The sequence below is a fragment of the Sparus aurata genome, chromosome 1 (assembly GCF_900880675.1).
Source record: "Sparus aurata chromosome 1, fSpaAur1.1, whole genome shotgun sequence".
NCBI lineage: Eukaryota > Metazoa > Chordata > Actinopteri > Spariformes > Sparidae > Sparus > Sparus aurata.
This window is the reverse complement of record NC_044187.1, coordinates 17435007-17447582: the sequence shown is the minus strand read 5'-3', so window position 1 is coordinate 17447582 and position 12576 is coordinate 17435007. Positions and strand designations below refer to the sequence as shown.

Genomic DNA, 12576 nt, shown 5'->3' with positions numbered 1-12576 from the left:
TAACATGGTGATTTAAAAGGCAAACCCACCAGAGAGTAAACTAAAGTAGTTCCTGCTCTTAAATTTGCTGTCAGGCAGAAGTTGGGAAAGAAAAACGACATTTGTTGCTACTTTCTTATTAAACTAGCTCAGTCAAATGAACACAATACAAGTGTTTCTTTTCTATGGGTTGCTGTGACGTTGTTATTCCATTTTCTGAGCTTTGCTTCCTCAGTATAGCCAGCCAGCTAACACTGGTTCAACTTCTGAGGCTGAACACAACTAAGTTACTGACATGTGGTGCTCAGATGAAGACCTTTTAAAACCAGGCACGAGGATCTAATGTCTGTGGTGATTGGGGACAGTTTTCTCAGCTGGGTGAGATAGGCTGGTCACAGTGACAGTAGAAAACAGTGGCAACTACAATAGTGTGGTAACGAGCACCCTAAGACCTTACAGTGACTCGATGTTCACGATGTTCCACTGTTTACATTGTCCTATATGAATATGGCAGATATCGTCTGACCCTAGTAGGAGTTACTCATTAACTAATACTTAACTAGCAGTTAGTTCCTCATTCGTTCCAACTTCAGTGTCCTTTATTGTGAAGTGGTACTTTGGTTTTATTTGTTTGGATGTTTTTGTTTTTTTATTAACCCCTTAGGACATTCCTGCTGTCACCACGATTCAGTGGAAGTGAATCTTTGTGAAGGACAGCTGGAAATATCCTTCTTTAAGAAATCCAGCAGAACCATCTCTTTCACAGAACAATAAATGTGCCTTTTCCAGTGGATACTCAGCAGACACCATTATCAGCAGTTTTCACACAGATGACTTCCTCTCCCGAGAGTCTCAGGAAAGACTCTTCGCTGTTGTTGAATTTCTTTTTATAAGACATTTGTCAATGCTGTGTAAATAAAACTCCATTAACCTTCAGTGTATTGACACCGGAGGCAAAAATCTCGAGTTTATAATGAACTGACCCTTTATGGAATGCAGCACTTACTAACTACTTTATCATGTAACAATAATACAGCTGTATCCTACAAATCCGCAGCCTTAACACAAGAAAAAAGGTGTGAGAAATGGCATCATAAAAAGCTTCAAGGCCTCTCCAGTTAGCGTTCACACAACAACCTGCGTTCATGTTGCTGCAGTGCCTTAGGAAACATGCTCTGCAGCAGTGAGAATCAGCAGGAAGGACAAATTCACAGATGATCACGAACTGTGGCCTCATGCCATTTCAAGACATCAGAGCGGAGACAGCACCATACTGAGGTTACGAGAAGCATGACCGCAGGTTACATCTACATCATGTAGGTCAAGCCGATGTTCTCTTTCTCAGTGCAGGGTTGACAGAATCAAAACGGACACCGCGGACCAAAAATACAAACGCATGGAAGTAGCTGTAGAGGAGCCAAAATGAACACGGCCTCAGGAAATGCAGTGTTCCCTTTTGTGTGTCAAGGAGAAGCACTAGAGGAGGAAAACACCTCACACACTATCACAACACTCTGTGACACTTGGACTCTGGCTGCATACACACACTGGCCGCTCGCAGCTTCTTCATGCTTTTTGTTTCCATTATGTCCGGCCTGTGGCTGCTTCCCTCGTCCGTCTAATCCCTTTATTCAAACATTATGATGTCTGATGGTCCACTGATCAGTATCAAAGCCGGCTGATAGCGATGGCTGCATATTACTGGAAACCACGGGGGCAGGAAGAGAGAAAGGGATGGAAGAAGAAAGAAAGGGGGAAAAGAGGTATGAAAGAGCAAAGTCGATAAACAATGTGAGTGGAAGTGACACAGAGAACAAGGAGAGGGTGATGTTTTTTCTCCGTCACCGCAGTGCTCAGACTCTTTGCAATGTAACAGCTCCAGTCTATGAATCAGGGGCTATGACACATAAAAAATAAACGCGTGGAACAGGCCCATTGTGTGTGAGATGGCTTTCACCCTGCTGGGCAACAGCCTTCCCTGTGTCATAATGCAAATCACAATGGCACAATCACAAACTCTAAAATGCTCCAATCAGCAGGCAGCAGAAGCCTACATAAAATGCCTTCAGTGGAATTTTGAATCAAGGTTCGTCCTATGCGAATAGATGGGGGCACAATCTGGTACATCAGATTACTTTAATTGCACAAGCCTTTTTCACGCAGATTGTCTTCAAACAAGACAAAAAAGAACCCCCACTGATTTGGCGTTTTTTTTTTTTTTTTTTTCTTGAAGCGCAATATTCAATTATCCGTCACTGCTGGTGGAAGGCAGCATAGCCAAGTGGAATAATCAGAGAGGAGATGTCCAAAAAATCATGCGTGAAGCTCTTGAGATGAAAGTGTTTCTGGTGCAAGGATCTCCTTTTTTTCTTTCTTTTTTTTTTTGGTACATGCTGCATAGCGTGAAATATTCATGTTCTGTGTATGTGCTCAAGATATTTCACTGCTCCTTTGATGATTAAGGTGTGTAAATGTAAATGTAGTGTTATGAATCAATGCTCTGTTACTTGTACACTGTTCCTCTTCATCACACACCCCCAGCACTGAGGAGTATTTATCCCAATACAGATAGAATCTATAGAAATCGTGAATAAATCTAGGTTATAACCCCTTTAATAAAATATGATAAAAAAACAAAACAAAAAAAACACTACATTTGACGCACACATGGAGCAGGTCACCTATAGAAGAAAGGAGGATTTAGCATTTCGTTATACACCCATGCTCCAGCATTTGTGTAAGCCCACCTGTCCACAGCTATCGCAGTCATGGAGTAGATGCTCGCAAACACGGATGTGACCGGGAAGAAGTTGTGGAATTTGCAGTACGCTTTCCCGAAGTACCACTCCCCGTGTGTGGCGTAGACAAAGTTTATCAAAGTGTTGAACGCTGCCATCGACGCGTCGGAAAACGCCAAGTTTAGGAGAAAGTAGTTCGTCACCGTCCTCATGCGTTTGTGGGCGAGAATGATCCATATCACGATGAGGTTTCCGAACACCGCCACCGCCAGCACGAAGCTGTAGGCTACGGACCAGAGAGCGACGCGCCACGGCGGCTGCACAAACTGGTTGGTGAGGTTCCCCGTTATGTTGGATCCGTTATTTGGAGCCGCCATCCTCCTCTCCTTTCCCTAACAGTCAATGTTCTGGTTGTTTCAGGAATCTGATCTAACTACTGGAAACTAGAGTGGAGGGACAGGGATTGGCGTGTATACACCACAGCGCGCGACTTGAACGCATCACCATCCCTAAAAAAAAAAAAAAGAAAAAAGATCCCCAAACCACTCCGCACTTTTAAAGAAATACTAATGAAAACGCGATGAAACTGTACATGAAAGTATCCCCCAGTGCCTGTTGAATGTGAGCGCACAACCTCTCCTCGTCCTCCTCCTCCTCCTCCAGCAGCAGCAGCAGCAACAGGCACAGCACCGTGCGCACTCCGTGACGCGCGAAATGGCACAAATGGTGAAAGAGATCGATTGATACTGGTGGCTGCTGTTTTAAACTCACGCATAGCGGATGGAACCACGCTCTCGCTCCCTCACTCCGCACATTGTGCTTCTTTATCTGGCGTGACCCCTTCCCGATTATCTCGTGTCACCAGCATTTCAAATGAGCCACAAACAGGATATTGAAATGTTGCAGCACCATGAGGGACAACGACTCCTCTTTTCAACCCGTAGCTGCGGTGTCAAATAGACTTCATTCACTTCCTCGCCGTCTCCTTTTGTTCAGTTTTCCATTCCTGTCACATAATGTGTGGCTAATCACTCAGTCGCCTTCTTAATGTTCCTGTTATTGCGGCCCTAAATCATCCTTACTGCGCGTCACGGTGAGTGGAAGTGTGCAGTGCTGCATCACAGTGAAAGTCTGCGACCCCCCTTTTTTTTTCTGTCACATCAACATTCACAACTAACAGGCTCTGGTCGCCCTCAGACATCCAACTGTTCACTCGGATAAACCTCCTTCATCTGCTTCCATCGCCTTAGGTGCTATAGTAACCTCTGCACGGGTACATTTACATGTCTCCAACAGCTGATCAAATCCAATCAGTCCACCAAAGCTTTTTAGCAACTGCGTGTCTCACTGTGCAGCGACAGCAGCCCAGAGTCATCCAGGTTTCCGAAACACATTCCCAGCTATAATTTGATTTTAGTCTATAGGAAGGCTCCAGTTCTATAAGTGGATTTCCCCTTGGTTGCAATCATAAGATAAAACAAAAAATGAATCAGTAGAATAATTTTGCATTTGAATTCAAGAGAGGAGTCATGGGATGTTTTCACTTTACCGCAAGACTTTACTGCAGAGGAATGCAGGGACTTCAGTCTATTGTATGGATCACTTGTGATGCAGGAGCACAACACAGCAAGGCCAAACTGCTGTTCCATTTCACACTACCTGAAATTCATTTTGAGTTGAAGTGTTTACAGACAAATGGGAGAAGAAAAAGGTAAAATTTTGTATAAGGGCTCTCAAAGTTTGACACAAAGTATTTGTATGTGTTACTACAAAAAGCAATGTTTCCAGTGTGTTAGGCCTGAGAACCACTCAGGTCCTGCCATGTTGTTCCTACTTAGGTCTAAAGCTTGAGTTATGCCTCTGCATTGAATCTGCGCCATACCTACAGCAAAGCCGTAGCCTATGACGTGCACCTGCCCAGAAATTTAACCTGCATGTCGCAGCAACACAGACAGCAACAGCAGTGAGTGGTCGCATTGGTAACATCACATTTTCGGCTTCTCCTAGTAGTTCTGTATCACTTCTGCCAGCAAGCCAATGCTTTTAACTGCAAAGGCCACCTGTGCTTGTGCGACCATAAAGCGGCATTAACTTTTTTAACCTGTACCTGTCATATACTTAGAGTCTCGCATGGAGTTTACACAAAATACAAGTCTACTGCCTCAGTCAAGTTACCAGTCCAGACATCCTCTAGCTGTGCACTGAAGGCTGTTTGACTGCTGAGACATCCAACATGGGGCAGCTGTCTTGATCCTTGTTCTCTCAGTTCTCTCATTAGCTGCTCGGTGACACATGACAGATTAGTGTTTGTATTTTTTCCTTGTCTGACCTTATTTAATGTAGATTTCATACCTTTGTGAGCACACTAAACATTTCTCTCCCAATAGGAGTAGGATAGAGAAAATGTGATATGGTTGTCATTTCGATGTTAGTTTCGGCGTTGGCGTTACAACCGTCCCACCCCTGTCAGCTATTGTTTAGCTAACTGTTGCATCATGGTGGTTTGAAATTGAAATATATGAAACGCCAATATTTTACCTCCCAAAATGTGAGGCTACCCTCTAATTTAATCCAAGTTGCATAATTAACTTCTTAAGCATAGGTATTAATCAAAACATAGAATTTCTTAGCTGAACATCGGGAGAGCTGTGTGATGCAGGAATAAAATTTAAATTGTTCCTGATTAAAAAATAAATCCTATCAAGAAGTTAAACTGACTGATGTTGCCGTTACTCACAGCAAAGGGTTGTACTTGTTAAGTCCTACATTTCTCAAACAAGTTTTTTAATCTGCTTTTTATTCCTGCATTTTCACGCTTATTGAAATTCATGAGAAACACTGTCCATTTGGGAAGTTTGGTCCCCGAGGATATGTAAATACCGTCAGAAGTATCATGATGGATTTGATAAAAACGCAGTTTGTGTATGCAAAGAAGGCATACATATTCAGTGATTCATGGATTCAGGAATATTCATATGAATATTGATATCCGGTAGTGGTCAGTGTTAGATTAGATTCAGCTTCAGCTGGACAGGTAGCATTTATTCTTGTTACTATTTTCCCCAGAGTTAGATGGTGCATTCAATAGCTAAGAGGGAAAAACACAATAAGAAATAAACAGCATAGCTACAGCGTGCACTTCATATTGAGGTGACCACTAACAGAAAGCATCGACCTCATCTCTGTGGCTTTGTCTTGAGTCTTTGATCACTGATAAAAACCCTGAGGGGCTCTCCAGTTGTCTGCTGCGGGATCAGAGCAACCTTTATAGATAGATAGATAGAATTACTTTAATGATCCCAGACTGGGAAATTATTTAATTATTTAAGGCAACATCAGTCAGTTTAACTTCTTGATAGGATTTATTTTTTATTAAGGATCAGTGGAAAATTTTACCTTGTAACTGAAAGGAGGCAAATGGCCACACGTGGTACATGCAGAAGTGAACCAGTTGGCAGTTAGATCCACGTAAAGGACAACCAAGTTCGCAGAATTACTGACCCCTGGCATGCGATTTCTTCACAAACTGCAGGGTTATGAGACAATATAATCGTGTCTCAGTATTTTATGGGTACTGCTATACTGTGAGTCTGCACATCCACTGAAGCCTTTTTATTTCCCTTCAGTGGATGTGCAGACTCACAGTATAGCTCAATATGATAAATGAGAGGAGAAGTGAAAATGTAGTTTAATATTCAGAAGTGTCCCGATACACTAACGTCCAACCCTCTGAGGTTTACTGTGGATTCAGATTCAAGATATATATACTGTGCAAAAAAACAAGGGAAAAATGTGTTGTTGTGAATGTTTGAGATTGATAGACTGTCGTTGAAAACATGACATCGACAAAACAAGGCACAAGTAAGGTTTACATTAAAATTATTTCCATTTTTCTCTGATCATCATATCTATCTATAATACAAGGAATCTCTGTCTGTCTGTGTGTGTGTGTGTGTGTGTGTGTGTGTGTGTGTGTGTGTGTGTGTGTTCCTCAGATATCTCTGCGGATCAGGATCAGACTGACCTGAGACTTTCAACATGGCTGCTGCATGGTTCAGTGGTGTGCAATAAGCATTTGCTTGGACTGCAATGATAGCGTGAATAAATTATTTCATAAATGCTTTACAAATTCTGCAAGCATTGTCCACCGGTGCCACCACAGTCACGTGGGCACCAGAGCCAACCACTGCACACTGTGGCCACGTGCGCACCAGAGCCAATGACTGCAGAGCTCCAGCCCATGACATACCTTAAAAAAACAAGCAGATTTATACCTGCAGCGGCGCGAGCTGGACCGGGATTTTGCCAGCGGTTCCGTTTCGTTCTGTGCATCTAAACTGACTGTTGTGGATTAATGAGATTAAACAAATCCAAGTCTGTTCGGGTATGAGGAGATCCGGAGACGCGCGGACAACAAAGTGGGATCGGAATCTGTGGATGTTTGTGTGTAGCTAGCGCTAGCCGCTAGCTAGCGCTAGCTACACGGCCCGTCGCCCGAGTCGATGGGGCAGACGCACTGGCACGTCCAAAACCGGATTTAGGGTAAATAATGTCCAACACGCCTTTTCGCGAACATTGCCGTTACGTTTGCTTTGTGTCTGGTGCAGGAAGAAACAGTAAAAATGTGCTTTTGTCACAAGTGGATTTATACCTGCAGCGGCGCGAGCTGGACCGGGATTTTGCCGGCGGTTCGGTCCCATTCTGTTCTGTTCTGTTCATTTAAACTGACTGTTGTGGATTATAATGAGATTAAACAAGTCCAGACTGAGTCTGTTCGGGTCTGAGGAGATCCGGAGACGCGCGGTCAACAAAGTGGGATCGGAATCTGTGGATGTTTGTGTGTAGCTAGCTGCTAGCCGCTAGCCGACCCACACGGCCTAACGTTGCCTACCGAGTTGACGGAGCGGGCGCACCGGCACGTCCAAAACCGGATTTAGGGTAAATAATGTCCAACACGCTTTTTCGCGAACATTGCCGTTACGTTTGCTTTATGTCTGGTGCAAGAAGAAACAGTAAAAATGTGCTTTTGTCACAAAAGTGTCCAAGCAGCAAGTTTGGTTGTTGAGGAACAGGAAGATGTGGGAGGGACATCGGCGGATGATTGACAGCAGCAGTGATGTGTTGGAGACAGCGACAGAGATAGCGAGTTTTGAGAGTTGAGAGATTTGTGACATATAGCGTGTTTGGAGTGTATAGTTAGTGTGTTATGTAGTGTTTGGTGTAGTCTGTTTAGTGAGTAGTGGAGTCGTGTTGTGAGGCAAACCAAGGAGGAGACAGCTGAATGTGGAACAGGCAGGAATGAGCTGAGCCCTGAGCCTGAGGCATTGCCTGCATTTAAATGTAAATAGTTACACATAGTTTTGTAAATTTCAAAAACTTATGCACCAATTTAGCAAACAACAATTTATATTTGCATTATAACTTATGCAATTGGTCCATTAAACATATTTGTGGTTTTCACAGTAAAAAAACTAACTTTTTCTACTCTGATTTTATGTTATTTTGTGATTTTAGGTCCATAGTGTTAATATAGTACCTTAAAATGAAAAAATAACTGTACAGTCACATGTGAGGTTGTGCTAAAAATAATTACACCAAGTAAGGCAAGGTAAATAGTTTTTAAGGTGACATATAATGGTATAATCAAAAACAGCCAATTATATCCCTGACGTCCCACCTTCAAACACAGCCTCATTTGGCCATCCATGAAAAAGCTACTTAACCTCCCACTTTTCTATAGAAATACATGCTTCCTACGGGCAATGCACTAGTCATTTGATATTCATCCTATAATGATGAAAACGTCCCTCAGTGATGTCAGTAATAACAGGCTTAGAACAAAGGAATACATTAAAACATAACAGACGAACAGAAGACACTGGCTGGAAACTTGGGATGAAAGAAGGTGACGACACACAACAAAGGACCCTCACCAGGATTTAACAGTGCATGCAACTCAACACACAAGGCTAGTGGCTCTGTGTCACGTCAGGGTAAAAGGGGAAAAACTAAAAAAGGTTTAGGAGATAGGAGTTGGACCCAAATGCAGTATTTCAAGGGAAATGGGTATGGGAAAACAAAAGGCAAGCTTTATTAAATCAAAGCTGATGGCAACAAAAAAACCCAAGGAGCATGGAAAAATGAATCCAGGACAAAAACCAAAGTAGCAACACAACAGCAAGACAAAGTAGCAAAATAAAACAGTTCAACAAAGTGCAAAGAAAAAGGCAAAGTACAAATCAAACATGGAAAACTCAAAACCAAAACATACCATGAGGGGACTTGAAACAGGCAGGAACATGAACATGAGCAGGAACAGACATGAACAGACGTGAACAGATGCATGAGGTGATGCAGACAGAGACAATGAACAGACAAGGAGTGCAGGGAAGACACAGACTAAATACACAAACACTAATGACAAGTCAATGAACAGGTGAGGAGGACCAACAGGTGAGATAACAAGGGGAATGCATGGAGGGAACAAAACTACAGACAGAGGGAGACAGAGGGAAGGACACAGTGGGGCATGGAAACTCAAAACAAAGACACGATACAAAGACATGGACATCAAACAAAGGAGAATATAAGACAAAAAAAACATAATCTGAACATAACACAAAGACATGACTCTAGAGTCATGACACTCTGAAATGAGTGTTATAATTACATTTGCTTGAAACAAAAACATATTCAGGCCCCCATTAGCCACGTTGTGTACAGGTTATCAGAGAAGAATATGACTTACAGTTATTGCTGTCAAAGAGCACAGTGACCACAACAAAAGATCCAGGCTAAAGAAAATCATTTGCATGTGCTGCATATTTTCACAATCCGGTCTTGACCCCTGTCTCTTCTGACTTAATGCTGCTGCCTAATGAGGCTCACTGTTATCGTTACATAGCAGGCGCTGAGGTTGGATTTTTTTCGTCGGGTAATTAAATTCTTTGACATAAAATGTCGCTTTTGCACCTCTCTCAATGCATGTTTCATAGCATAGGCAGTTACATAGCTTCGGCCGCAGCATTGTCATCAGTTCGTTTCACAGCTGCCTGTGTGGTGTGTCAGAGCTCCTCCAGGGGCTCGGGGCTATTTACTTCGATCAATTAAAAATGTCACCACATACACAACGTATATCACGAGTTGTTAACAGCTGCGACAGCATAGCTGGTATCTGATTTTACCTCTGTCTGTGTGTGTAGTTGTCACCATGGCTAAGCATGTTCCTGGAGACGACTATTGTTTGCAGGTGTTTATATTTCTGTCTGAGAGATTTTGGAGCCTGTTAAAAGTTACATTGAAAAAATGGTAAAAGTTGTAAGTAAAAAATAAAATAGCATGGCAATTAATCATTACACTAGTTAGTAATAACACCTGGCTTGTTTGGGGTTGTTGTCCCCTCCACACCCAAAAGGACAGTTAACTTGCTAACAGCGATCACACGCAGAGTAGGCTACTGTAAGTTGCACAGCTGAGCTGAGCTAACTAGTTGCGGTCAGTCTGTCAGTCAGCAGCTGTAAGCTCTGTACTCTGGCTGCTTGGAGACTGAATTCAATGGGTGAGCAATTCCTACATATATCATTTTTAAAGCTTAGGGGCTTAGATTAATCACCCATTGTTAAGTACATTTTGTATATGTTATCGAAGGAGAATATGGTTTACAGTAAAAGCTGTCAGAGAACACAGTAACCAGACAAAAATGCATCCTTTACATGGGATTTATATTTTCACCAGTCTTGAGCCCCGGCTGCTCTGCTTAATGAGGTGCTGTGGGCTCGTTGTCTGTCAGCGGCTTTGTTATGTGGGTGTTGCACACTTGGTTGTTTTTTTTTTTTTGTAATTAAATACTTTGACATGAAATGTCATATTTTGCACATCTCCCATTGCATATTTCCTATAAAAAGAACGACGAGGGCAGCAGTTACGTAGCTTCAGCTGCAATGTTGTTTCGCAGCTGCCTCTGTGGTGTGTCCGGCCTCGTGTCAGGGCTCCGGGCTATTTACTTTGATCAATTGTAAAATGTAACCTGGGACAGCAATTTATTTGCTAATGAAGGAGCATTGCTTCTGAATTATGTTTTCATTAGCCCTCATCTCAGACATTAACAGCTGAACATTACATTACTAAGCAGAATATCATGTGAAAGCTTCACTTTGTAGCATATTGTACTTTTTGCAAAGTGAGTGTGTGAGTATTGACTGCCAACACACTGTCACACACTAATCAATTAAAGGTCGTCAGAGGGCATGTTTGTGCTACTAAAACATTTCACAGTCAGGACAGTTTTGTCGTAACCTCATTTAAAACGAGTGTAGTTGTAAAGGTACTCCCAATGCAGATGGACTGACCTTTTGTTGCTCCAAAGACACCCTCTGCATGTGTAAGCATGGACAAGACTGGAGTCTATAACTGTCACATAGAGCCTGAAGGAAACTCGTTGCAATTGTCAGTGAATATCAACTGCTACTCTCACAAGAAGAAAGCGCTACTGACATCCTGAGCGTTATTATAATGATGAGCCAATATGTGGAAATGTTTTGCACAACAGCAGCATATGGAGAAAGTAATAGAGTTCACGTTCCATCTCTATAAATATGTTCCCTTTGCTGTGCAAATATACCATACGTTCACACTGACACCAATCAGCAGGCATCAGTTTCGTCACACCAGAGGCATACTTGAATTTCCCACATAGAACGTTACTGTTCCGTGATCTGTGAGACCTGGGGGAGAGGGTATGGCAGATTATTGGCAGTCAATGTCAATACAGCTCCACTGAATTAATGACAGGAGTGAAGGGTTAATGATCTGGTAGTTTGTCATGGCAGACCCATCTTCACGCTTTGTTTTAGAGCGCTGACGGTTGGAGAAAGGTCAGGCTGAACCCATCATTCAGGTGGAGGAGACAAACAAAAACTTTACGGCCTGTTTGTGTTCTTTGAAACAATCACACTCGTCTTGGGCGGCAAGAAGCCCAGGGCAGCAGCGCGTGGTGCCTTTGCAAAATAGCAACAGATATCCAAAAGGGAGGAGAATGCTGACTGAAAGAGTAGGCGAATGGCAGGCTTACACTAACAGCCTCCTTCCTGAGACATACTACTCCTGGTTTCAAGGACCGAAGGACAATTTTTTCCTGAACAGATCTTTTCCTCCGGTCAGTTCTTTCATTGTTACATTCATACATATATTACTGGTTAATTAGCGCTGATTTATTAACAGCAGCATTTTTACAGGTTGCAGCTTTATGAGGAGAAAAATAGTGAATGTACTGTACTGATAGATATACTGCAATACAATTACTATCTTTGGGATGTGGGTATTGCAAAAGCAACCGTACAACTTCTTCTGTGTAACTTCTTGCACTTCTTCTTCTTTCATGTGAATATTTCCACCGACAACCAACTGAACACATCACTTTACTGTCTTACAGCATAATAAAAGCCACTATGTAATTTGCATATTTAGTTTTCATATTTGTTTTATATATATACATACATATATACATATACATATATACATATACATATATATATATATACATATATATATATATATATATATATATATATATATATATATATATATATATATATATATGTATATCTATATATATATATATATGTTTTATAGTTTTCCATAAAAAACACACAACAGAAATCTATTTTTATGCAATCTGTTTCTTATATACATCTCTATATTCCCTGTATTTCAATGTTCAGTCATTCAGGATTCCCCTCTGATGGTATAAGTCCATCAGAGAAGTTGCTGCTGTTGGTACCACTCCTCTAATAGTGCAGACTGGCAGGGTGGGAGCACAGGCTGCAAATGTTAACCCTATAAAACACAGCTAGTGGCCCGG

General features: G+C 42.0%; 1 protein-coding gene across 1 annotated transcript in view; it reads right to left on the bottom strand.

Moving 5' to 3' along the window:
* tacr3a (tachykinin receptor 3a) overlaps window positions 1-3094 on the bottom strand; it is a 38523-nt gene extending 35429 nt beyond the window's left edge. The window contains exon 1 of the mRNA XM_030413614.1: window positions 2727-3094. Within this exon, the coding sequence (XP_030269474.1) occupies window positions 2727-3094 (368 nt within the window). The remainder of the gene's footprint in view (window positions 1-2726) is intronic.
* Between the last annotated feature and the right edge of the window lie 9482 nt (window positions 3095-12576).